We start from the raw sequence: 27,165 nt of genomic DNA on the forward strand, positions 1-27,165 counted from the left end.
TTTGTTTTTTTGATGAGTGATTTGTGTTTAAATATTGGATAGAATGGGAGGCATAGACTTTGATGAGAAGCAAAGGGGTTGTTGGGCTTGTGGTAGAGAACCTAGTGAAGTCATGTGTGATTCACTACTAAAATCTATGCATGCATGTGATAAGATCTTGTTTTAAACAACTAGCTAGGTTTTCACTATTTATAAAATGGTTTTGTACATGATTGAGCATGAAGAAATGGTAATTTTGTTGGTGCGTTTGTTACATTATAAACTGTTTGTTTCGATCCTACTTGATTTAATTTTATACTTACTATGTTAAGAGTCAGGTCACAAAGTTGACATCATTTTTAGACTATAGGTAACGGATTAACTTTTGAGAGTAAAAAGTGGATAAAAATATTCACATTTCTCACTCTCTTTCGATGTTGTAAAAATCGCTAGTTGGACGGTAGGGTGGGAACTAGCGATTAATTAGGATTAATCGAGATTAGTCGGGATTGATCGGATCAGACTTTAATGTATAATTTTCAGTTTTATATATAGACGCACACATTTTTATATGCAATTTTCAATTTTATACATACACAAACACATTTTGGTCGAAAATTGGCTGGAATCGCGTTGGAAGCCGTTGATTTTTGCAAGAATCTCTCCAGAAACCGTTTATTTTGGTCGGAACCTCGTCGGAAACCGTTGATTTTGGCCAACACCTCATAAAAAAAGCCGATTAATCCTGATTTTGGCCGGATTTGACTGTTGACCGATTAATTGGCCGAGTAGCCCAAAATTAATCAGTGAAGTGAGGATCCGACTAATCGGCATCTATTCGGGATTTTTGCAACACTGCTCTCTTTCGTCTAGGGTATTTAAGCATCTCTTTCTCTAGCTTTTGACTAACTTCATGCATTTTCAAACCCAAAAACATTTTCAGATTTTCGCGTGATTGTATCAACTCATTTCTAACATCAAGATTCAAAGGTAATAAAATGAATGTTTGATAAATTCATTGCAACATCATGTTTATTAATTCACTCCTATACAGAGTAGAAAGATAACATTTTCTTAGTATGAACTACGAATTCTAATGAATAGTAATTGACAGTTGACTAGTATAAAGATTCGTCCCAGTCCAAAGTAAAACTAAAAAAGAAATTGGTCAATATGAATAACCAATTAAATTTATGATAATCAACTCACCAAAAAACAAAATGAGAAAACTGAACAAAATAGTCCCGTGGTTTGGCCAAACTTCAAGTTTGATCCCTAGATTTAGAATTGCAACTTAATCTAAATATTTGCGAGACGATTGCACGTTTAGTCCCCAATGTTAATCCCATTAAATTTTTAACAAAAAAAGTGATACCACGTGCCATTATTGTGAGCTCGTTTATTATTTATTAATTAATTAATATAAATTATATATTATATTTATACAATTGAAAAAAAAAACCCTTAAACAAATCTAAGCTTTAGCTCATGCAATACCTTAAAACGGGTCAAATCTCGGCTCGAGCTCGACCGTAGTAGTGTAAAATTAACTCACATAAGTCCAAAAGTGGTAAAACTTGAATATACACTAAGCTCGTTAAAGTTCGATAAGCCAAAACGAGCTTTATTCGAGGCTCTGGTCCAAGCTAAAGTAGCCTGCGAGCGGCTTGGCTCGTTTACATCCCTAGTAGGGTTATAAGCGAACAGAACGTCCGGCTATCTGTTTGGTAGGAAGTTCGTTTATGTTTGTCCGTTTAATAAATGAACTGGACACGGACAAAAAAATTTTGTTCGGTAAGCTTAACGGACGAACATGGGCAAATGTCGCATTCGTTCAACAGTGTTCATGAACGTCCACTAACGTCCGTTCGATATCCGTTGTTTAATAGTGTTGGGTATGTTGAAATTCCTTGATAAATGAAGAATTTGAAGCTTGTTTCTCGTTAAAAACACTAGAAGTTTGTGGATTTTGTACACCAAAACAATATTTTAATATGATCATGTGTTTGGTTACTATGTTAAAAGTTAAGTATTTTTGGATATCATATGGTATAATGTTCATTAGTGTTTATGTTAAGCATTTTGATATATTTATGTTTGTTTGTCCACTGACGTTCATTAGCGCCCATTGGTGTTTGTTTGACAATTAGTGTCCGTTTACAAACAGCCACAAACGGACATGAACAATCTCAATTCCTTAATGAACGAACATGAACACGAATTTTCGTTTGATGGGGTGTTCGTAAACCGTCCCTTTTTCCAACAAAAGCTTAACAGACTAACACAGACAAGGCCTAGTTCGGTTCGGTCCGCTTAGAGCCCTAATCCCTAGTAATGAAGTCAACATTAGGAGTTCTAAACTATGTTTTGCTATTTTAAAATTCGCAAACCAAACTTGCAATTTGATAAAACTATATGCACAATCAAACCAAAAGATCTGCATTTAGCGATCTGTTCGATCTTCGATCTGTCAAAACAAAGTTAGATAATCCTGGTGATAAAGCCCATTTACTGGTGACAAGGCCTTTGTACTGGTGATAAAGTCTTTTCACTGGCGACTAGGCCTTGACTTGGGAGACATGAAAATGTCTAGGCTTGAGATAATACTAGGGAAAGTCCCAAACGTACGGGCATGTAAATGCCAAAACTTGAGATAACATGAAAATGTTATAAACCTTAGATAACATGAAAATAAAATGTTATAAACCGTATGTGTGACACGTCTGCCACTTATCTTAAGGATTCGGGGTATATAGCCAACAACAAACGGATTATCAACTGGTCTGGTCCACTTGCCTCGAACTATATCCGAATCATCGTGTGCTCCAGGCGTTCATTGGAAAGGTGAAAACCTTTAAACCTTATAAGATATCCAAGATATCTTATTCGTGTGTGAGGTGATCAGCCTCTGACTGTTGTGAAGATAACATATCCTTGGGATAACTGCAAAACATTAGGCTCTTAATGAGGGGTGGGTGTTAGCCTGGCTAACACCCCTCCGATGGTTAAGTCAGTAAACTTGATAAAGAGATAATAAAGTTTAAATATGAAACAATGTAAAAGTAGATCAGGGAACATACCTTTATCCTAAGATGTTGAGGATATGAACATACCAGTTAAGGATACTAACAAAAATATGCCTTGAGATGGATAGCATTCCAAGCTCTTGGTATAGGGACTCCCTCCATAGTGATTAACCTGTAGGCCCTTTGTCTGCTTCTGAATCGATCAAGTAAGGACCTTCCCACTTTGGAGCTAACTTCCCATCTGCTGGGTTAGTGGTATTCTGGAATGCCTCTCTTAACACCATGTCCCCTACTTGGAATCTTCGGATTCAAATGTTCTTGTTGTAGGACTTGGCTATTCTTTGTTGATATGCTGCCATTCTGATCTTAGCTAGATCTCTGAGCTTATCAATAGTGTCTAATTCTTCAATAAGGTTTTGGTCTAGAGAACTTTCGTGGAGATTCCGACTTCCTGTTGGTAGACTCGTACTTCGGGATAACCAAACTTACATGAGCCTTCTTGTCATCCTCTAACCGAATGTATCTTAATGCTCTGTTTCTGACTTCATCAAGATTCTTGCATGGAGTCATGACAAGATCGTCATAGAAGGATGAATCCTTCTTCAACCCCATCTTGAGAGCTTCAACAGCAGCCGCCATGTCAAGGTTGGGGATGCCCAAAGCTTCCCTGCTAAATCTAGTTATGTTATACCTTAGGGATTCATTATTATCTTGAATAATTCTATATAAATCACCTGTTATTTTCTCAAAAGATCTACTACAAGAAAATTGATTATTGAATAAGTTAATCAAATGAGCAAAGGAAGTAATAGTATTGGAAGGAATACTTAATAACCATTTGAGAGCTGGCTCCGTTAGCGTTGAACCAAATACCTTACATAGACAGGCTTCTTTGATTTCAGCGGGAATAGGGTTAACCTCCATCCTCTCTCTGTATTGAGCTACGTGTTCCTCAGGATCCGTAATGCCATCGTACAGTTTCATGCTGGGTGTCTGGAATTTCCCGGGGATCTCCACATCGCATATAGGCCAAGTGAATCTGGATAATCTGTGACTGCCTACCGGAACTTCAGCTATGGGACAGATTATCCCGGGGATATTGGAAATCATATCCTTCATTTTCTGCAATTCCCTGGCTATCTTGGGGGATATCCCCTTATCCTGCACAGATCCACGGTTAGTGTATAAATTAGTATTAAGTAAACTGTTACCGAGTTCGTGGTTAGGCTTCAGGTATCCTGAGCCTTGACGACTAGTTCCTCCATTGAGGGTATCCTAAGGATAAGGTGATGTCTGCATAGGGATGTCATCTCCAACATGCACTTCAGAGGACACCATGGGAGATCCCGACAAGAATATGCCGGTTGGCATGGTTGAACGATGCTGCATGTTGTCGTAGTCCGGCCTCGTTGGTCCGGGTAGCTCTGAGGATACCGGAGGACAGATTCCCCAATATCCTGACTGCTACTGAGGCGGGATCCTTGTCGGTTGTGTCCCCAAGGATCCGGGATTCTGCAGGATTGATGATCCTGGAGAATTAAAATCAAGGATCCGGGCATGATTAGAGTAGCCTTCTGCCCTAGTTTCTTTTTGATCCCTTCAATTTCCTTAAATAGCCTTGAGTTGGTCTTCTCTTGCTGCTCTATGTGAGTTTTGACATGTTTCATCAAAGCAAAATATCATTGTTAGAAATAACCGGATCTACCCGTGTAGGGGTTCCCGGGTACGGTGGAAGTTCTCCTTTGGGTTGAGCGCTCTTCTTTGGGACCGACGGAGGACCGGGGTTAACATTAGAAGCAGTGGTGACCGGAGCAAGAATGGAGCTAGTTTTTGGTTGTAAGGCCATAATGAAGGGATGAAAGTAATTGAGAGTGGAACAAACGGTTTTGATGGATTAAAGCATCCCACGGTGGGCGCCAAATTGTTTTGGTCAAAATTTGACAAAGGTAATTTCGTAACCAAATTAGTAAATGGGACTCGGTGCTTGCTCAAAATGAACGTAAAATTGATATAACACAGCCATTTGTTGCGAGGAAAAAACTCGTTATCTTGAGGATAACAAGAAAAAAACCCCGGGCGGTGAAAACTATCACCACCGGTTTATTAATAACAAAAGGTGGTTACAAGTGGTGGAGCTTTTCTCTTTGGATTGTGTTACAGAGTGCTACCAAGTCTAGTGTGAGAGTTGTGTGTGTTTTGATCCAGAGATATCTGCTCTATTTACACATAAAATAAGCTAACTAACATGCCTAAAAATCAGGAAAACCTTGACTACTTCTCAATTAGCCGTTATTTCCTTATTAAGCACATTCTATTTGAAGTAATCCCCATAATTCCGGAGATAAAAGACTCCTTTCAATCAGCCACATTTTCCTTTTTGAACACGTTTTATTTAAGGTAGTCGTTTGACCTTGTTGAGCATGTTTTTTGAGGTTGTTGACGAATAGTCTGAGCTTTAGGAGCACATGGGAACGTTGTATGACCTGGAAAGCATCAAAGAAAGGCGGTGGAATCTTTAGCACAATAATGTATTAAGGATACCTGTATCTTCGGAGGATACTATATCCTGAAGTTATCTTGAACATATCGTTTGCTTAGGATACTGAAAATTCGAGCCCTAGTAATAATAATAATAAGTAGTAGTAGATAAACATATTGATTTAAAAAAAATGGATATGATTAAAAAAATTACTTTGTAAAATGAAAGCATATTCGAGTTTTGTTTTTCTTTACAATATTCTACAATATACATAGTACAATAACATTTGAAATTATATTCTTTTCAATTTTTGACAAACGTGGTTTGTTGTTGATGTTTGGATTTCACAAAGTATTTTGAAATATATAGTAAAATAATATGTTAATATTTATTTTTATAAAAATGTATAGATATAACATAAATAGAATATAAAAGGAAAACGAATAATTATTGATCTATCTACCGATTTTAAATTTTTAATAAAGTAAAATAAATGTGGATACTTGTCATGTTTTGGTTAATTCTTACAATTTTTTCCCATCCAAAACTAATATACCTTAACATATGTAATAAATCAATAATGATCACTTTCCTTTTACACTATATTTATATAATATCTATATATTTTTATAAATATAAATATAACATATTATTTTACTATATATTTCAAAATACTTCGTGAATTTCAAAAATCAACAACAAATCATGTTTCTCAAATGAAAATTGTTTCGGGTTTTTTGTGGAACTTAAATTTGATTTTATAGGTCAAAGGTTGGTAAATAGATTGTTTGGTACAAGTTAACTGCATTTAGGTTAAAATTTGTAACGAGTCAAAAAATGAAAATTTTGAGTATTTTTAAAAGTTTGAGAATGCAAAATAGATTTATCGTCAAATTTGTTATGGGTTCAAAGTGTTGACTTTAAAATGTCAAAAGTATGAAAGTTAGAAGTTTAAACATGATTCAGGTTTCAAATTTATTTTTAAAGACATTTTTTGAAATAATCAAAAAGTTCGGGATTTGGCAAACTGACTATTTTTCCCTCAACTATTAAAATATAAGAAAAGATTGCGAACACTTTCAATATGCCACCCCATGCCTATCAATGCTTCTAACTTTTATCAAATTTGAAATATTTATGTCAACATTAATTTTTCCTTCAATGGTGATCAGAACGTTGTATGGGAATCATGTCATGCAAAACTATGCGCAAATGAATATTCACAAAATTGAATGGATTAACATGTTATTTTTTATGTTGTCATTATGACAAAGTCGATAAGCCCTCTGAAATTTATCAAAATCTTTTTCATGATATAGCTCAGAAAAACATAGCTCTTTAAGAACATCCATTGTTACAATTAATGTTCTATTTTCCTTTGATGGGTGGTAAATTGATAAATATATCAATAAAGGTAACGCTCCTTTTGTATTTAGGCTGAGTGGTTAGAACTACTATCGTATGAGAAGCTTTATTTCCGAAATTGGTTCATAACCAAAAGTCTTTCAATTATACATATATGGCACCGAGAATGAATTTTTCAATAGAAAGAAGCATTCTCGGGTACGTTTTTGCACGAGTATTTTTTTATTAAGTTCATTCAAAAAAATCATTTTGTTATATAAATAAAATCAATTTATGTACACATTGTATAAATATAAGCATCGATGTGATACATTTTTTTTTCATATATGCTGTGTAATTATTTTTTTTACTTATAATTTATACTTTGAATTATCCCGTGTATGACACGGGCTCTAAAACTAGTTACATATATTAGAGTAAATTAAGATTTTAATTTTGGAAGGAAAAGAATTGTGAGAATAAAATAAAAGAGGACAAGTGTCTACAATTATTAGAATAGAATAAAAATATAAGAATAGTAATTTTTTTACACAATAAGATATATAACCATATGTAACTAGATTGAAATAAAATCGTAAATTCCATATATGAACATAAAAACAATTATTATTATCTTTTAAAGTCTTATGTTTATTGTTATATCTATCTATCTATAATATATATAAATGAAACCCCTAAAATCCTACATGTCGCGATATGGTCGCTTCCCCTTTTTATGGAAGCCACCAGATTGCTTGATTTTTAAATAGAAGTCTCTCATTGATTTAACCCAAATTCATGGATATGGGTTTTACCAAAAACCAGATAGTTTTAAACGGGTTATAACAATTCATTAAATTAAAAATTAAACTTACCAATTATTTGATATGAAAATCCTATAAAATAGGGATATACTAAAATTTAATATCCAATTTAAAAAGCAAAAGATATTAATTATAATTAATAAACAATTTTATAGTAAAAAACATAAGCGGGTCATGGGTCACCAAATCCAGATACCTTTTAAACGGGTTATAACATATCAATTATTTATGAAACCCTTTCATAATCAAATCCTAAGTATATTATTAACTTTCTTACAATAAAGAAAATTAAAATCCAAAAAACAAATATTAAAAAACGAAAAATGTAAAACAACCATTCTCTCAAGTCATCAGATTGCTTTATTTGTAAATGAAAGCTTCTCAAGCATTTGACCCGAATTCACGGGTAAAGGTCTCACCAAACTCAGATAGCTCTTAGACGGGTTATAACATCTCATTATATTAAAAATTAATCTCATCAAATATTTGATATGAAAATCCTATAAAATAGGGATATGCTAAAAATTAATATCATATTTAAATTTAAAAAAAGATATTATTTATAATTAAGAAACAATTTTATAATAAATAAAATAAACGGGTAATGGGTATCACCAAACCCATATAGCTTTTAAACCGAATTACAATATATCATTTATTTGTGAAACCATTTTATCATCAAACCTCAAGTATATTAACTATTAACTTTCTTACAATTAATAAAATTAAAATCCAAATATATATATATATTAAAAACGAATAATGTAAAACAACCCCCGTAATACAGGGGATAAAATCTAGTAATATACATAAACGAAAACCTAAAAATCCTATGTGTCGCGATGTGGTCGCTCCCCTCTTTTATGGAACTATGGAAGCCACCAGATTTCTTGATTTTTAAATGGAGGTCTCTTATTGATTTAACCCAAATTCATGGATATGGGTCTTACCAAAACCAGATAGCTCTTAAACGGGTTATAACATCTCATTAAATTAAAAATTAATCTTACTAATTATTTGATATGAAAATCCTACAAAATAGGAATATACTAAAATTTAATATCCAATTTAAAAATAAAAAGATATTATTTATAATTAATAAACAATTTTATAGTAAAAAACATAAGCGGGTCATGGGTCACCAAATCCAGATAGCTTTTAAATGAGTTATAACATATCATTTATTTATGAAACCCTCAAACCCTAAGTATATTATTAACTTTCTTACAATAAAAAAATTAAAATCCAAAAAATAAATATTAAAAAACGAAAAGCATTCTCTCAAGCCATTAGATTACTTTATTTGTAAATGAAGGCTTCTCACGCATTTGACCCGAATTCACGGGTAAAGGTCTCACCAAACCCATATAGCTCTTAAACAGGTTATAACATCTCATTATATTAAAAAATATCTCATCAAATATTTGATATGAAAATCCTATAAAATAGGAATATACTAAAAATTAATATCCTATTTTATTTTAAAAAAGATATTATTTATAATTAAGAAACAATTTTACAATAAAGAAAATAAACGGGTAATAGGTATCATCAAACCCAGATAGCTTTTAAACCAGATTATTAACATATCATTTATTTGTGAAACTATTTTATCATCAAACCTCAAGTATATTAATTATTAACTTTCTTATAATAAATAAAATTAAAATCCAAATATAAATATTAATAACGAATAATGTAAAACAACCCCGTAATGCGGGAGATAAAGGCTAGTGTGTGTATATATACAAGAATATATTTGTAAATATATATGTATATTTGATTTTATAACAATTTTCACATAAAAACATTTAATTTTTAAAGTCTTGTACCGCCCGCCCCCATAATAATAATAATATTAAGTTATTATATGTATTCAATCCAACTATAAATTAGTGTAAGTTGCTTCCCCTGCCCGATGTCTGGATGCCGACACATACTCGCCTTAAATTATTTACAGCTTTGCTAATTGCTTTTCATCCTACGCTCTCGCCTCACTACACGCTTATCTACGCTCGCGAAGGCGCCACCAGGCTTGTTCATGTGGAGCTTTACTCTTCCAAAACGGGTCGTTGGACCGCCTCTGCGCAGACCTTTAGTCTTAAGTATTTTTCAGCCTTTGATAGACGAAGAGGTGCGGTTTACTGGCGCGGTGCGCTCCATTGGCTCTCCCGTCTTCATGTTTATCATTTCGACGCGAAGAACCCACGGTTTATACACGTCAAAGACCATCGGGCGTTGTGTGGGATAACGTATGGCGCGCTTGATAAGTTGGTGGTGTCGCGCGATTGTTTGCTCCTTGTTAGGCTGCTCCAGCCTTTGAAGAAGCTGAGTGTTTACGAGATGAACAATGAGCACGACTACTCTGCCGGGTGGTCTGTCAAGTACCATGTTAGTCTTGAACCTAGTGTTTATTTCCATGTGCTGTCGCTCGTGCTTGGGGAAAGAGACGAGGATTCGTTTCTTGTGTTGGAAGTAACCGGGAAGAATATGCTTTTACGATATAATATCGTTGCAAACACGTTCCATCAGCTTTGCGACTTGACCTGGGTTCAACTTTGTGACACGCGGTTTTATAGCTATTTCTTCACCCCGTCCCTTGTTGCTGATGTGTGAATTAAATAAATTGTATTTATATGATTTTGATTTCCTATACGTTGCTTTGCAAAATTTCGTTTAAGTATGATTATGGTTATGTGACACTTTGAGTTTTGTAGTTGCAGCACCTATGCAACGATAATTATGTTTACGGGCCTCTGCAACTTACCCCACATATCTCAATTTTCAAATGCTGTATGTTTTTCAATCCAGAAATACACTTTTTCTCCATATTCTTAACTCGGAGGTTGCAACTGTCTTATGTTTCTCTAGATAAAAGCTTTTTAACTTAAAAGGAAATATGCTCATTTAATTGAAAACAACAACAACAACAACAATAATAATAATAATAATTCACTATTGGTAAGGCTGTCGATGTCATTCCTTCAGACTCATACCTTTAAATTAGACACCTACTTATTATAAGTTAAGGGAAGGCCCGGACCAATGCACACAGGCGCTGCAGCAACGTTTGTTTTGCTACCGTCATTGCTCGAGTATGATGGAGACCTTCTGAAGGTGTGGTTAATATCCACAGCCGTCATTAGCATTCTCATAAGATAATAAGATATATTTGAGTGGACGGGTCATGAGGTAATTGTTTTATTTTGTTTCCTATCTTTGTTTTTGTATTATACCCTTGTGGCAGATATCCAGAAAGTATTGGTTTCTGGCCCGGGATTGATGGTGGGTAAAAAAAATTCAGTAATCAGCTTGCCTACCTTATATATGTATAAACTTGATAATAATTTTTATAACTATGAGCGAGCCTTTGAAGAACCGGCTGTGGAGAAAATGCTGTTATTGTCATAGGTTCTTCAGCACAACTTATTATTTATTCTAGAAAATTAGCATTTACGTGTTGTGGAGGTTTGTTTCTTTAAATCGCGATGGATCTGTAAGCATACTTTTTCTTGAAATATCGATGGATCTGGTAAAGTCTGATACATCCTTCTTGTTCATATGAAATTGCAGCAGCTTTATGGTTTCTGAGAGGACTATAAATTTTAATGATTAGAATTGATATTATGTGGCCTTATTAATGAAGTTGACTTAATTATTGAAATTCAACTTTTATATATGTTGAAACCAACATATAGTAAAAACCTTTTTGATTTTCAAATTCAAAGATTTTGTAGTCGTCTGGTTTTGATTTCTGATTTCTACGTATACTAATTGTGAATGTTAAAAGATTTCATGTTTTCATTTGATTTAGGGTTTCTTCATGTTCCAGTTTCTCATGCCATTGATGCAAATTTCAAGTAGCAGTTTGAAAATGAAGGAACATGAGTTGTTGAGGCACTACTTTAGTGACACACCGACACCGAATGCTCTGGTTCGGTATTCAGAAACACGTTGATCTTGGTATCAAGTAAGTCATTCTTGTGACCTGAATTATTTGCAATCTAGGAAATTTACAGCTCAACCCTGACCGATTTTTGACTATTTTAATGTTAAATTTGACTAAAAGTTGACCCAAAATAGTCAACCATCTAGTCTTGGACTTTGGTTATGAGAAGATGGAATAGACGGGGTTAGATGTCTGGTTTTTATTGAGAAGAAACTAAAAAGAGGGGCATTTTTGTCTTTTTCATAAAAAAGTTAACTGAAAAAAGGAACGTTTTTGTCTTCACAGCGTTATAACATATAACCATTGAGTATTGTACCGACTCTCCCCTCTCAATGCTTCCCATCTACTAGGAGCTCATAACTACTAGTTTACGCGTATCAGTTATGGGTATTCAGGTGCAGTTTATAATATAATAATATCAGTTATAATGATGATTAGTTAATAAAAGTGTAACCTCATTAATCTTTTATATCCTGCGGCGGGTGACACAGATGCAGTGGATCTCCTCACTGCAACAAGATACTCAATTGATGCATAAATCTTTCAACAATTTCCGGTTGGTACCCATCGTATGATAATGGAAAGGTGATGAGTTTTACTGTTTGTCATTTTTTAAAATTTAATAATGTGTGTGCTTAAGTGATTTTATGAAAATATCTAACGATGTTTCGGGTTAGGTTGCCGGGTGGAGCCAAATATTATGAAAATCTGGATCTATTCTTGTGACATGTTCCGTATCGTATCACTTATTGTTTTTGTTGCTTGAAAGCTGCAATTAGAGAGCAATAGGGTGGTTTTAGCATGACTAGTCCTGATATGTAATTTTGAGTATGGTTTAATCCTGGCATGTTAAATATCCAAATTACTCTCTTCATTAAAAAGGCAAAGTGAAGAAATCTTGGAGGGCAAAACGTAATTTTGAAGTAACATTTATTTATATCAAGACATTTTGAAAAATTCCACATTATGGTACAATTGCATTTGTTTTGATACATGAATGGGCATGTTAAATGATGAAAATTACTTTAAGTTATTTGAAAAGACAAACATATTCGTAGTTAATTGTTTTGCTTTGTAACAATAAAGATTGAGAAAGGACTACGAGCAAGGCCGTCTCCGAGAATTTAAATGCATCGGCCGAGCTGAAATAAAAAGATCCTTAGGCCTTAATGGCTAACGAAATAAAGACCTGTAGGCCCAATATCTCAAATGGGTTATGGGTAAACAAAAAATTGGGCCCAATATCTAATAAGAGGAATAAGAGTTATACCTATTTTATATTTAAAAAAATTAAAAAATATATATATATAAAAAATTGTGCCCCAAAAAATTAAGTGCCCCAGCCGGTCGCCCGGGTTGCCATACCCTCAAGCCGGCTCTGACTACGAGGGTTTGGATAGGGTAGAAACCAAGTGTTGGGTAAGAAACATAAGAAACAATCATATCCATCCATTATTATATCCAAGGGGTGAGATTGTTCCTATTAATTCAATATGTTTTGTAATGTTTAAACGGTTGGGAAAGGGCAATTTTGTCAAGGTGCTGGATATTAAAAAAGGGCATTGCTTAAAAGGTGCCTCATCGTTAGCCTTTAATCAAAAGTCCAACTTACCAAAATACTCACTGGCTCCAATGTCTGCAAATGAACACGAAGGTAGTCAGTCGAAGGGGTGTGGTTTATGACGACTGGCAAATAGTTTAGGTTAAACTCGAAATTTGATGATTTACATGCACAACTGACCTTTAATTTTAAATTTTTTTAAAGGTATATACTGTTGGTGTGACCAATTTACTTGGTTTTAGTGGCGACCATTGTTGGTATTGGTATTAGTGTGTGTTGGCAGCATAGATGTGTAGGTTAAAGGGTCTGTTGGTTTGGCATGTTTTGATTTGGTCTGTGCTGCTAACTGGTTTATGTTGGTTCAAGTATTTGGTGGCAATTTTTTAGTTGGGACAATGTTGGTAACTAATATAGTTAGGCTAGTGTTGGTTTGTTATTAAACGGTTATGTTGTTGTATAAGTGATTGGGTCGTGTTGCCTGGGATTGTGTTGGTTGGCGAAGTGAGCGTAGCCAAGATAGTTAAGCGTATGTTGGTATGTTAGTAAAAGGTCGTTTGGTGCTGGTTTAGTTGTGTTGTTGGTCTATTTGTGTCCATGTTGCACGAGGTTGTGCTGCTGCTCTACATGTGTCAACGTTTGGGTCATCTTGGTGGTCTTTTTTGTTGGTGTTGGTTTTGTTGTGTTGCTGTTAGTAGAAGTTTATTGGTAGGTGTGATATGTGTTGTTAGTAACATATTTTCTAAGTTGTGTAGAATTTAAAACTGGTCAGATGAGTGTCATGATGGGCTAGTAATTTGTGTGATTTAAGATATATTAAGGTGCATTTGATGTTTATAATGGTTATAAGAGCATTCTCAGCCCATTCCTTATATTTTTGTGAGAGGGATTTGTAAATTATATGGTATAGTTATGAGTGGTTGTGAGTAAGGGAGAGAGAAAATGTTATAGGGGAAAGTTAAATTTGGGAATTCACTATTCATACCGTATAATTTTTTAATATTTTCTAAAAATGGTTGTGAGTGGAGGAAAGAGAAAAGATAATGATAAAATGTATAAAAAGCATTATTTAATTAAACAGGAGAGAGAAAAAACAGTAATTTTTAGTGTAAGTATATGATATATATGGATATAGGGTAGGGAATGGGTTGGGAATGCTCTAGGTTCTAAAATTGTAACTGATGTTGCTTGATTATAGGAATTGAATAGAGCTGTCATAATATGTCGGACACGACACGATAAGACACGACACGATAAAACACGATGACATGTTGTGCTAAACACGAACACGACACGATAACTAATTGTGTCATTTTTTCCAAACACGAACCTGTTTAGTAACAAGCATTATTTAATTAAAATGGATGTATAAAAAGCATTATTTAATTAAACAGGAGAGAGAAAAAACAGTAATTTTTAGTGTAAGTATATGATATATATGGATATAGGGTAGGGAATGGGTTGGGAATGCTATAGGTTCTAAAATTGTAACTGATGTTGCTTGATTATAGGAATTGAATAGAGCTGTCATAATATGTCGGACACGACACGATAAAACACGATGACATGTTGTGCTAAACACGAACACGACACGATAACTAATCGTGTCATTTTTTCCAAACACGAACCTGTTTAGTAACAAGTTAACCTGTTAAGACCTGTTAAGGGACCCTTTTAAAGACACAATGAATAATACATGTGTAATGAAACCAAAATATTCAAAACGAGCATAAAACTCTTAACTAATAGATAATCCATAACATATTTGAAACAAAAAAAACCACAAAACCATAACATATTTGAAACAAAATACGGCAAATCCATAGTATACTTTAAACAAAAAACCATATAAGCAATGCATAACATCCATAAAAAACATAATATCGGGTTCTGACGGGCATTAATGGCATGCCGTTTGTAAATATGACTTTATGTTTAAGACTTTAGGAGCGTATATATATTTATTTTTTAAAATAAAAATCTACACGGGTTACTAACATGTTAACAGGTTTTTAACATGTTAGGACACGAATTTAAACATGTCTTAAACAGGTCGACCTGTTTAAGACACGAAACCTGTTAAGCTCAAACCCAAACCTGTTAAAACCCGTATCGTGTCGTGTCGTGTTAACAGGTCTGTGTCATAAATTGACAGCCCTAGAATTGAATAGATCATATTTTACTATATTGTCCTTTCTTATTTAATTACTAATTTTCGTTTGCTCATTTCTAATTGGTTTTTACATTTCTCACCAAAATAAGATTTTCTATTTGATCCTTCCCCACGGACTCTGATTATTAAAAGAACTTTAAAATTCAAATTTGTGGATAACCCTCCATCAACTGCAAATAGCAAAGGTATTTTTAACCATCTATGCCACTTAAGTTGCTTTGGTTATTTTAGATAAGTTGACTTAAACCTAACAGTGTTAGCCAAAATGACTTGACTGGTTAAGAAAATGAAAAGCTAGCCTTCAAATATTGAGACTTTATCAAATCCTTTAATACTGATATTAAAAGAGGTTAAGAAGAATATAATAAGTTTAATAAAGGAAAACAATATTATTAAAAAAAAGTAATTGATGTATACTAGTGAATATAAAAAATTAACTTTCTAGTTCCTTTTGCCTGCCTAGCCTTCAACCTCGATTAGTTTTCATGTTCTCTCGGTTCAACTTTGATCTTCGATTAGAGCTACACGCCTACACCCTCCATGTAGGACTACGGGACATGGAACATCGTCACCTTCACCGTCGTCTCACTCACCGTGAAAGGGGGCGTGGTTGGTGTTAGGGTGAAGAGAACGAGTACTGATTTCTTTGGTTTAATCGAGTGGTTGAATCACAACCTTCCATATCATCCTTTATTAAGCTAGTGAGTTCGAGGTGTGAAACCAATCATGCCTACTGACGCTTACACAACATCACATTATTTTTTCGTCTCACATCACCATAACACATAACTAGATATTTAACAAATTACTTAAATTATATTGCGCCCTAAGTCATACCAACGTGTTAAAACAAGAAAATAGGAAGACACAAAAACCAAAAAAGCAACATACAATATTCCAAAGGGTATTTGATATAATCCACAACCATACATTTAAAAGACATAAATGAGCTTCCTTATACATATATACACACAAATTTACCTAGTATATGCAAATATGCAATAACCTTTCAGTGTCCTAAGCAGCCTTCAACCTAAAACTTGTACATCAGTATATATATATATATACATATCACTACAAAAATAAATACATACATTTAACCGTCTTTATTTTGAAGTTACAACGATATATACTTTGCCCGCTTGTGGGGATGCATCAAACTAATGCAAACTAAACAGCAGAAACCGAAGAAGACCGAAGTCCAAGAGTTGACCCAAAAAGTCAACTATCGAGTCCGTTCCATCTTCTCATGACTTGGAAATATGTATCAAAATCTACAATGGAGGCAAATGAGTTGACTGATTTTTCTGTATCTAAACTTGCTCTACAAAATGAACACATATCTCCACCAATAAATGACTTTTTTATGTACATTATAATGTCACAACCACCAGTTTCCTGAAATAAAGATCGTAAAAAAAAAAAGATTAGTACAAAGCAAATTCTATATTTAAAATATTAAAAAATAGCTAAAAATAAAATGGTGTATTGGTTTAGTCTCTGTAATCATGTTTAACCCTTTAATCATTTTTAATAATAAATAAATAAATAAAAATAGGGAGAAACACCAAAAAGAAATGTCTCAGTTCAACCCAACTTGACATAAGCCAAAAAATAAGAAATATACAACTAATGCATATATTAGTTAGCAAAATGTCCTTTTTTCCCTAAATGCGTTTTAAGACATCAACTGACCTTGAAAAGTTTTGACATCTTAACGATAAAGAGTGATTAAGGGTAAAATCGGGAAATCACTAAATAAAAAAAAACTATGTTTCTAGAGCATATAATTATTTTGGGAAAAACTAAAATATAAATATAGACGGATAAAATTTGGATAAAAATGATTATAAAACTTACCCTTGTGAAGAATTCATATTTAATTAGCAAAATGTCAATTTTACCCTTGATATGTTTAAGAAATCAATTGACATGGAAAAGTTTCACGACTTAACGATGAAGAGTAATCAAGGGTAAAATAGGGAAATTACTAACCATCCGTTTTTTAAAGCGGACAACTAATTTGGGACAAACTAATATATAAACATAGACGACTATTTTGGGAGTATAACAAGATGACATTTTGATTATAATAATAATAATAATAACAATAACAATAACAATAATAATATAATAACAATTATGGAACTTACCCTTGTGAAGAATCCGAAGTATTCTGAAACCCGTTTCCAACACGCCTCAAAAAAACAGGCGCGGTTTGGTTAGTTTTTGTGAGGTCCGTTGGGGGCTTATAAGAAAAATCTAGAAACTTCTTGATAAAGTTGATTAGCTTCAAATGGTTTAGACACATAGCCATCCATCCCGGATCTAAGACATTGTTCGTGTGTAGCTTGGATGACATCAGCAGTCATGGCTAAAATAGGTACGTGCCAGTTTGAGATATTTGCATAATCTTGCAACAAATAATCCCCGTTCTGGATGCGATTATTAATGGTGTGTTCCGTCTTGCGTATCATTTTTGTTGCTTGAAACCTGCAATTAGAGAGAAAAATGTGGTTTTAGCATGAGTAGTCTTGGCATGTAAAATACCGAAAATACCCTACGGCGAGAAGGCAGAGTGAAGGAATCTTGAAGGGCAAAAATGTAATTTTGAAGTAGCATTTACTAATTTCAGGACATTCTGAAAAATAAAACATTATGCCATGTATACATGAATGGATTTACTTTTTAGGTCAAAACAAGAAGATATTTTTATAAAAAATGATACATGAATATACTTCTTCGATGCAGGCTCGAAAAGTCATGCTTGACCAAAGGAAAAATGTATATCTTATTCCATTTATAACCAATTTCATGGATCAAATACCTAACATTTTAAAAGGTTTGACCTTTTAGGTCAAACCAACACTAGTAACTAAAATTTCGTTTCAACTTGAAAAGTCATGAATCTAACCTAAAAGACAAAATGAACCTCCTTTTGACAACTAGTCAAATATGATCACATAATAATGAAATTTGTAAAACAAAAAGATATTATATTATCCTTACCCGTCCATTTCCGGCATCTGAATATCCATAAAGCAAGCATCAAACGCATGAGGTGGTTCTAATAACGAAATAGCTTTCTTTCCACTATCAGCACATGTAACCTCGGCCCCGTATTTCTTTAAAGCACCCGCAGCTACCCGCAGATTTACATTATTATCATCAACCACTAATATTTTCCTCCCGATTAACAATTTTGATAAATTCAGGATTTCTCCGTTTCTAGCATTATCTTTATAACCGCCCATAGCCCGTTGTAATGAGCCCGCCAACATGTTCACCCTTAATGGTTTGGTTATGACAGGTGGCGAAGAGAAACCGTTACATTGGCGGGGACCACCGATCGAATTCGTTAAAAGAAACAACTTTGGTGGAACCTGGTGATCTAAATTTCTTAACTTGTAAACAAAAACCGATGAATTACTCAAATCTTGATCCCAAACATCCTCTTCAACTAAGACCACATGGACCGTTTGACTTCCCTTGGTCAACACAGACCACATACTGGTCAAACTAGGGACGATTTCCACATGCATTCCTAGCCGTTGAATGTGATATCTTGACACCTTGGCTCGTATGGGCCTCGGGTCAACGATAACGGCTAGCATGTTGCAAAACTGTGAGTTTGACTTTGACTGACCGTTGACTTGCTGCTCGTGAGGATTTAAAAAGACAGCGGTGAAAGTGAAAGTTGACCCAATGTTTGGAACGCTGCTGAACCCGATCTCACCGTTCATTAAATTGACCAGACATTTGCTGATGCTTAAACCGATACCAGTTCCTCCATGAATACGGGAAATAGACGGGCCCACTTGCATAAAAGGTGTAAAGATTCTATTTTGTGCATCTAGAGGGATTCCAATACCGGTATCTTCAACTGATATGATTAATGTTATTGATTCAGATGGACCCGCATTTTGGCCCATGGGCCTAAACACTTCCCAGCTTCGGTTTCTATCAGCTACAGGCAGTCCACTTAAAGTGTCCTTCGGTGATGATTCGGTTTCTACATCTATTGTGTCCATAACTTCCTCCTGAAGGTGCACCGTAACAAAGATGTGCCCTTTCTCGGTGAACTATAGCCATTAAAACAATAATATTAATTAACTATTACAAGTATTATATGACATATTTCATCGTTTACTTAATGGGTCGACTTAGGTTAAGTTTTATCTCTAACAGGTCACATGGGTCAAACGGGTCAATGTGGATAGTTTAAATACAACTTCATAAATCGGCTTATGCAGAAATTTCGACAAAACGATGTAATATTTTGATCATATTTGAAAATGGGTTAACTTAGATTCTATTTTATTGCTTAAGGTTAAAAGTGATATAATTATAAATTCGACTTAAGAAAGTCAAGCGGGTTAAAAGTCACTTTTGGTCATATTACTGAATATTGGATGGTTATTTTAATAATATTAAGGTAATTAAAGTTAAAATTGTGATTATTTATGAAAAAAGGTGTTTGGTCAACCCAACCCATTTTGACTGACTCATTATCCAACCAACCCATTTTGGCACTAATACAGTGTGTGTGCAAGCGCACACAACAGAAAAACATAACAGAAAAACAGAAAAACAACACTAATACAGTGTGTGTGCAAGCGCACACTAACCCATTCTGGCACTAATACATAACAGAAAAACAGTGTGTGCAAGCGCACGCAATTGTGTGCATCATTATATCATACCTTAATAGAGTTACCCATGAGATTTGTGATAATCTGACGAAATCGCCCTGGATCACCGATTAATGTTTCCGGGACCTTCGCAGACACGTAGGCAGCCAGCTGTCATCATCCAAGATAGCAAAAGGAATATTAGTTCAAACCTCAGTAAATTAAAACTCATTTTTAATAGAATATATCATGTAAATATGTAAAATTCCTTACTTCAATTCCTTTTTCTTGAGATTTCCCTGAAAATAAAGACAACACATCATCCAAAATAGCCCGAAGCTCGAATTGAACAGCCTCGAGCTCGAGTTTTCCAGATTCAATTTTAGCCTGATCAAGAACAGCATTTATTAGTGAAACAAGGGCTTTTCCACTAGCTTGCGCCGTTCTAACATAATCTTGTTGTGTTACATCAAGAACGGTGTCCATAAGCATATCCAGCATCCCTTAAAAGAAACAGGAAAAAGAAAAACCAAAATATTAATTTTCAGAAAATTCAAGAAACTTTTAAGAAAGGGCAAAATGCACAAAATTTATCATTCAAAGTAAACAACTTCTCTCTCTCTTTTTTTTTTTTTTTGCTCAAGTTAAGATAACCTGATTTCAAGAATTACCAAAAAAATTTAAATAACTTTCCACCTTTTCATTAAAAAGTTCAACTTTAACGTATAAATCCATTTTTGCATGATCAAGTCGTAAACTTTATTAAAAGCACTTGTCTGTTAAATTTGGAAAGACTAGGGATTTGATCATGCAAAAATAAAGTCCAAGGACTTGTTTGTTAATTTAGAAAAACTCTATTGTGCTATGTTGACAATTCCTCTATAAAGAACTGAAAATTTGTTAACACTAATTTGATTAAAAAAAGTAGATTCCTTCAAAAAATTTGTGCATTTAAGTATTTAACCCTTTAAAAAGTTATGAAATAGCTTACCAAGAACACCATTCATAGGGGTTCTAATTTCATGGGAAACGGTAGCAAGGAACTACACAAATACAAATGTAACAAAGATTTAGAATAGTTAAATAATCAAGGACTAAACTCAAGATTCAATGTTTGGCCAACCAAAAAATACCTGAGATTTCGCCAAGTCAGCATCCTCGGCATGTTTTTTGAGCACCGACATCTCGTGATAATCATCTTCAACTTTCACTATTCTATTTACAGTTGCATGGAATATATGCCCGACAAGCATAGTGATTACAAATATACCAAATGATGTTGATATTGCCAAGATTTGCCACGGTGGTTTTTGTGTAAATCTGTATTGCCAAAATAATTAATACTCCATAAGTCCAATTTTAAATAAATGCGCGTGCGTATACTATACGGAAACAATTAGTCCTATAAATTTCAAATTTTAGCACAAACGCATATCTTGCATTTCAAAATAACAATCTTTAGTTAAAACCCGAAAAAGATAGCATACCCTTAAAGTAAAATATAGCCCGGTGATTCTTAAAAAGGGTATTTTGGGAAACACATGTATTTGACCACTAGATCTTAAAAACCGGTTCATATTTATAAGAAAGAAAGATGTAAATAGACAAATCATGGAGATAGCAATCACCTGCAACGCATCTCATGCTTTCTTGATGGATCACCAAAGTTAAGAGGACTAACATGTTCCAAACCAGTGTCCGGAACATCGGTACCATACATACTAATAGGGTTTGATATATTAGTTGTATCATAAACATTCACATAAATGGTTTGCTTGCTTGCAAGTTGTTGAAGCAACTTCTCCACCAATGATCTAATATCAAACACCCCACCAAGGTACCTGATTTTCACGAAAAGTTAAGATCAAATTACTTGGGCACAAAAATTATCCCTTCTTTTTCCTAACATATTGCAACTTAAAGAATTTACCCATTAGCTGCTTTGATTCTTTCCTCTTGGGTAGCATTAGAAGGTAAATCTCGATTATAAACCGCAAAAGTCAAAATAACTCCGAGACGGTGTGACTTTATAAGATCCAAAGGAGCCGTGAGCACCCCTTTTCCTAATGCCCGTGCACGCAACACATTTTCACGATCTTCCTGTTGATTATAGCAAAGAAAATAATAGATGATTAATTTTTGGTGTTCGGCTATGATGAACGCCCCTAGGCCTTTAGACAAAACGAATGTTCAGCGAACCATTCGGCAGGAAGTTTGCTTCGTTTATTAAATAAACAAATGAGCATGAACAAAACATTTTTTTTATTTAGTTAAGCGAACATCAGCACATGTCATGTTCTTTAATTTATGTTTGTGAACGTTCGTTCACGTAATTTTGTTTGCATTCGTTAATATATTTATTAAAAAAATTTAGGCTCATACTCTAGTATTGGTAACTTTTTTGGTCCAACGTATTGTTGTTCACGTTAACTTTGTTTTAGCTCAGTTATGTTCATACATCTATTTATGGTTACGTTCGCTCATTTATGTTCGTGAATGTTCACTTACACTGTCAACGAACAACCCCCCCACCCCACACACCATTTAAATTTCATTCTTCCATGAAATCTTAAGATATTAATATACCTTTCCAGTGAACATATCAAGAGAAATCACGTGAGCAACGGTTTCTTGTGCAAAGATAACGGGGGCATATTCCGGTTGAATCGGTGACGGCTCAAGTTCTTCAGGGTTATATTTGTCTTTTTTAATTAGGGGCATCTTCTTTATGGTCCATCCTTGTTGTTTCTCAAATTGTTCTCTTTCTGAATGAAGTACCCTCACTGCATATGCCACCCCACTTGTTAGTGGTCTCTCAAAAGCAGTTCTTTCCGTGTACTTTGCAAACGTCTCCTGTTAATTCCACAAATGTTCTCCAATTACAAACACTAATCCAATAAAATTAACCAAAATTTTCGGTTCCCTTTTTAAAGACATCAAAAAGAACTATATAACCTTTGAGCAACCGAAAAAAAAAAGACGATTCGGCTAACAACATAATTAAGCACTAGAAACAAGAAGTTTCTAACTTTATTTATAAACAGAGGACCTAAATGCCTAAATAAGAACATAACTAAGCACTAACAAACAGAAAGTTTCCATTTTTAATAGGAAAGAATAAACAGAGTGCTTCATTGATTGCTTAATTAATTATGTCCAACTATGAACCCTAATTCTGCAAAACTAACCGGATTTGCAAATTTTTTTTCTTAAAGAATGAAAAAATCTAAAAGATTGAGCAACTGGAAAACCCTAATTGGATTAAGGACATAATCAAGCCCTACAAACAAACAGTTTCCAGTTTTAGTAGGAAAAAAACAGAGTGCTTGATTGATTGCTTAATCACACTAAATTGTCCTATCACGGACCTTAATACTACAAAATTAACAGAATTTGATAATTTCTTTTTTCCAAAAAGGACAAAAAGACTTCAAAAGAATAAGCAAATGAAAATTCCCAATTGGATTTAGAACACATCTAACCACTACAACCAAAAAGTTTCAATTTTTTATACAAAAACAGAGTGTCTGAATGATTGCTTAATTGCACTAAATTGTCCAATTACAAACCCTAATTCAACTAAAATTGATCAAAAACAGCAAAAATTATTCAAAAGATGAAGCAAATGAAAATTCCCAAATGGATTTAAACCACAATTAACCACTAAAACCTATAAAGTTTCATTTTTAATACAAAAATTAACCAACTGAAATTGATCAAAAAGAATAAAAAGACTTACAAAGATTAACCAGCTCAAAATCCCCAAATGGATTTAAACCACAGTTAACCACTAAAACCTATAAAGTTTCAATCTTTATACAAAAACATCATTGTACCTGATCAATAGCAGAAGGGTTCTTCCCATGATAAAAAGTTGAGATCAAAATCGACATCGCTTGAACATGATTCATACTAACATTAAACTGATCTTGAAGCATTCTAGCCCTCTCATCACACATGTTTCCTAATGTTTCTTTCCTTTTTTCCAAAGCTTGAGATCTCAAATACCAAAAGATCCACAAACAAACAATTGTACCAAATGCAATCCACAAGATTAAAAGCTTCCTTAACCATGTCTTTTTTAGCTTTCTTGAACCAATATGTTGATAATAATGAACATTGATCATAGAACTATACTTTGACAAAACCTCAACAAATTTCACCCAAAGCTTCCCACTTTTATTTAACTTCATTTCAGCACTTGTAATCAAGCAACTCATTGAGCAACATAACATCAAGATAAAGTGTCCCACTTTTAACCCAAATCCAATCAGATGAATAAAACTCATCCACTGTTTGTATATGTAAATATGCAAAAAGGGTTCCACTTAACAGCTGGTTTCTAAGGAATATATATACACACTCACATAAACTAAACTAAAATATTATAAGAATAAAATAAGATAAAACAAAATTAATTAAAAAAAAAAGGAACAGGGAAACCTAGGTCACACCTTATAAATAAACTGTCTAATCAAAAATCAAAAATCAAAATTCAAAACCCTAAATTTTTATTAACTTGATAATAACAAGAAATGGTTTTTTTACATAATAAAGGATCAAGATTCCAAAGGGGGGTGTGGCTAATAATATTATTAAAAAAAAGATTGATTCTTGAAAGTGTAACATAAAAATCAAGAAAATAATGAAACCCTGATTAATGAATTGGGTGGTGGTTTTGAAGTAATTATGAGATAAAAATGGTAATTATTTGAAGGGTTTGACTTAGATCTTAGTGAGAGTAATCAATTAAAATGATGGAAGAGAGAGAGTGAGAGTTGTATGTATGTTGTGTTATGTGTGTGTATGTATGTAGAGTTGCAAAGTATCTGTAAAAGAAAAGATGAGAAGAATATGGTTGTAAAAATGTCCTCGAGTACACCTCTATTATCCTATCCATACATCCATTCTTCAAGAAAAAAAAAATATTTTCAAATATTATTTTTTTATAAATTATTATATGTTTGATTAAAGTAATAAATATTGTTAATAGTGGGATGTGTGTAGTGTTTCACAAATAATAAAGAGATGATATTAGTAAAGTGTCCAAGCATGAAAATTACTCAAAATTTTAATAGATTTTGATGTTTTAGTATCTAATAATAACTTGAGTTAGATGATATTAATAATGATCTAACCATACAACAATTCCTTTCATTACCTCAACTATGTTGGATACTTTTGGATTTGGTTCAAGGGTTTGATTGTGTTTTTAACATAACAAAACTCAACTCTAAACTAAACCCTAAACCAGTGACCATTTGTGATTTCTCATTTGAGTCGCATTGATTACTTGATGGTAGTATTTCCAGGGAAATGCAAATCCAAAACCTCAAAAACATGAGTTTCTCCTAAAACGTTTATGTTTTTGCTTGTTTTCTTCCCCTAAGTGATCCACTATGACGTAGTTAACAAGCTGCAAATAATTGCACCTTTCATTGTTAATGAGGAGTTGATTCAAGAGTTAGCAGACTCTTATATATTAACTAGTTTAATTGAAGAAAACAAGACAGAAATTGCTTAAATTTAAAAAGGGCATAACTTGTGTTACAAGTTGAGTTATGGGCTCATTCCCAGTCAATGAAAAGGTCTTAATGAATCGGAACTTGTGGCAAACGACCTGGCCCGGCTATCAGACCCAAATTGTATCACCTATGCCTCCTGTTCCAACAACGAATACCTTTTTCCTAAGTTTCGCCACCTTTAATCCTTTCCAAAATTAGCTTTACACGCTTTCTAGTTGTCTTACGTAATTTAAGCTTTTATGCAATGTATTAGTTTCAGTTTTCTACTATTGTTATGCAATTTCTAACAAACCACCCCCCCCCCTTTTTCTAGGGGGGCTCCGTTTTAATGGTTTGAGCTTTCATAATACAAAAGTTACTTTTTTGAAAAATATTTTTCCGATACGTTGTATCGCTTCTGCTCTACATCAATTGTTTTCCACCTTACATCTATATTTCACAAAACATGGTTGTATTTAATAGAGGAATACTATAGGTTGGGTTGAGATCTTGAACTAGCATCAAGACTTTAGAGCCAATTATGTATGATTTGCTAGGTTTGGGATGTGTTTGATATAGGTTGGGTTATCATCTTGTGGGGTATAATTTGTGGTTATAAACTATGGTTTCATAATTTTAGGTATGATGTTAAGATTTTGGTTTTGGGGTTGGTTATATAATTGTGGTTGTATCTTTCGTAAATGTAAGTTTGTAATGTTTTAGAAATTAACATACAAAATTCATGAAAATATAAAAGATTAAAAATGAAGATATTTTTGTTATAAAATAGCATAGACGAATGAGGAAATTAATATATAAACAACTAAACAAGCCAAAAGCATTTTGTTGGAAATTTTGTAGTCATGATTCCACCCTAAAAAGGCATGCAATGCCCATAGTAAATTTACTAAAGTACCCTTAAGATAATAAGAAAACAACTATCAAGAGATGATGAGTGTGAATGAATGAATGGATGAGTAGTTGAAGGTGAGGTCCCATTATGATGGTTACCTCTCAAAAAAGTGGTATTCAGCCTTACATTTGGTAACTGCCTCACACTTTCTTCTATCACTATGTTCAATTTCCACACACACATATAAACTAAACTAAATATATAATATTGTTTCAAATATATATAGTATAAACAAATAATAAAATGATTCCTTCTCCTTCTAAGGAAAGAATATTTGATTTAAGTTGTAGCATAACATCTTTTTGTGGACAAGTTGGTTTTGATACTAGTTTTACATAACATACAAGACACGAGTCCAAGTATTACGGGTGGCAAAAAAACCCACGTAGTGCGAAAAATCTTATCCAATAACAAGTGTTATGGTCCATGCTGTGAGCTCGATTTATGTAAGAGCCCGAATCCCGAGAATCCTACAATTGGTAATCATATCCAAAAATTCTCAAAATTTAAAGTCAAACAATTTCATCTTATTAAGAATCGTTTCAGAGTAGTAAACAGCGGAAAATCACAAATACTAAAACCAAGTTCCCAAAACCATAATTTAAATGTTTAAAATAATAAATGAAAAGAAAACAGTTTGCGTATTAATCTCCGACTAGTTATGCCTTCAACCGTCCAAGTAGTCTCGAGCACATCCAAGCGGTAACCTCCAATCCTTAACCTGAAAGTCAATCTAACATACATACAAAGTCAGCTTGAGCTGAGTGAGTTCAAGTTTTAATAAT

General features: G+C 33.6%; 2 protein-coding genes across 2 annotated transcripts; one reads left to right on the plus strand and one right to left on the minus strand.

The window, feature by feature from the left end:
- The first annotated feature begins 9,578 nt into the window (after positions 1–9,578).
- On the plus strand, positions 9,579–10,268 carry LOC143535220 (F-box protein At5g07610-like). The gene has a single exon (XM_077029536.1). The coding sequence runs from the start codon at positions 9,579–9,581 to the stop codon at positions 10,266–10,268; it is 690 nt and encodes a 229-aa protein (XP_076885651.1).
- A 6,152-nt stretch (positions 10,269–16,420) lies between these two features.
- Positions 16,421–24,371, minus strand: LOC143535226 (histidine kinase 3-like). The gene is made up of 11 exons (XM_077029541.1): positions 23,800–24,371; positions 22,550–22,816; positions 21,894–22,063; positions 21,592–21,804; positions 21,097–21,283; positions 20,955–21,006; positions 20,237–20,466; positions 20,036–20,134; positions 18,342–19,414; positions 17,486–17,825; positions 16,421–16,730 (listed from the first exon to the last, which is right to left on the minus strand). Exons 1-10 carry the CDS (start codon positions 24,250–24,252, stop codon positions 17,582–17,584), a joined length of 2,988 nt encoding a protein of 995 aa, XP_076885656.1. The 5' UTR covers positions 24,253–24,371; the 3' UTR covers positions 16,421–16,730; positions 17,486–17,581.
- Between the last annotated feature and the right edge of the window lie 2,794 nt (positions 24,372–27,165).

This window comes from Bidens hawaiensis, unplaced genomic scaffold, assembly GCF_021521415.1.
Source record: "Bidens hawaiensis isolate Kalapana, Puna unplaced genomic scaffold, B.hawaiensis_p1.1 tig00010432_1, whole genome shotgun sequence".
In the NCBI taxonomy this organism is placed as follows: Eukaryota; Viridiplantae; Streptophyta; class Magnoliopsida; order Asterales; family Asteraceae; genus Bidens; species Bidens hawaiensis.

What these genes read in the sequence shown, in the direction of transcription:
- LOC143535220 (XM_077029536.1), top strand. Translation starts at nt 9,579, where the DNA reads ATGCCGACACATACTCGCCTTAAATTATTTACAGCTTTGCTAATTGCT.
- LOC143535226 (XM_077029541.1), bottom strand. Translation starts at nt 24,252, where the DNA reads ATGAGTTTTATTCATCTGATTGGATTTGGGTTAAAAGTGGGACACTTT. An exon ending in CTGACTTGGCGAAATCTCAG is followed by an intron (nt 21,007 to 21,096) that starts GTATTTTTTGGT and finishes GTATTTGTGTAG; the next exon opens with TTCCTTGCTACCGTTTCCCA. An exon ending in CAGATGCCGGAAATGGACGG is followed by an intron (nt 17,826 to 18,341) that starts GTAAGGATAATA and finishes CTCTAATTGCAG; the next exon opens with GTTTCAAGCAACAAAAATGA.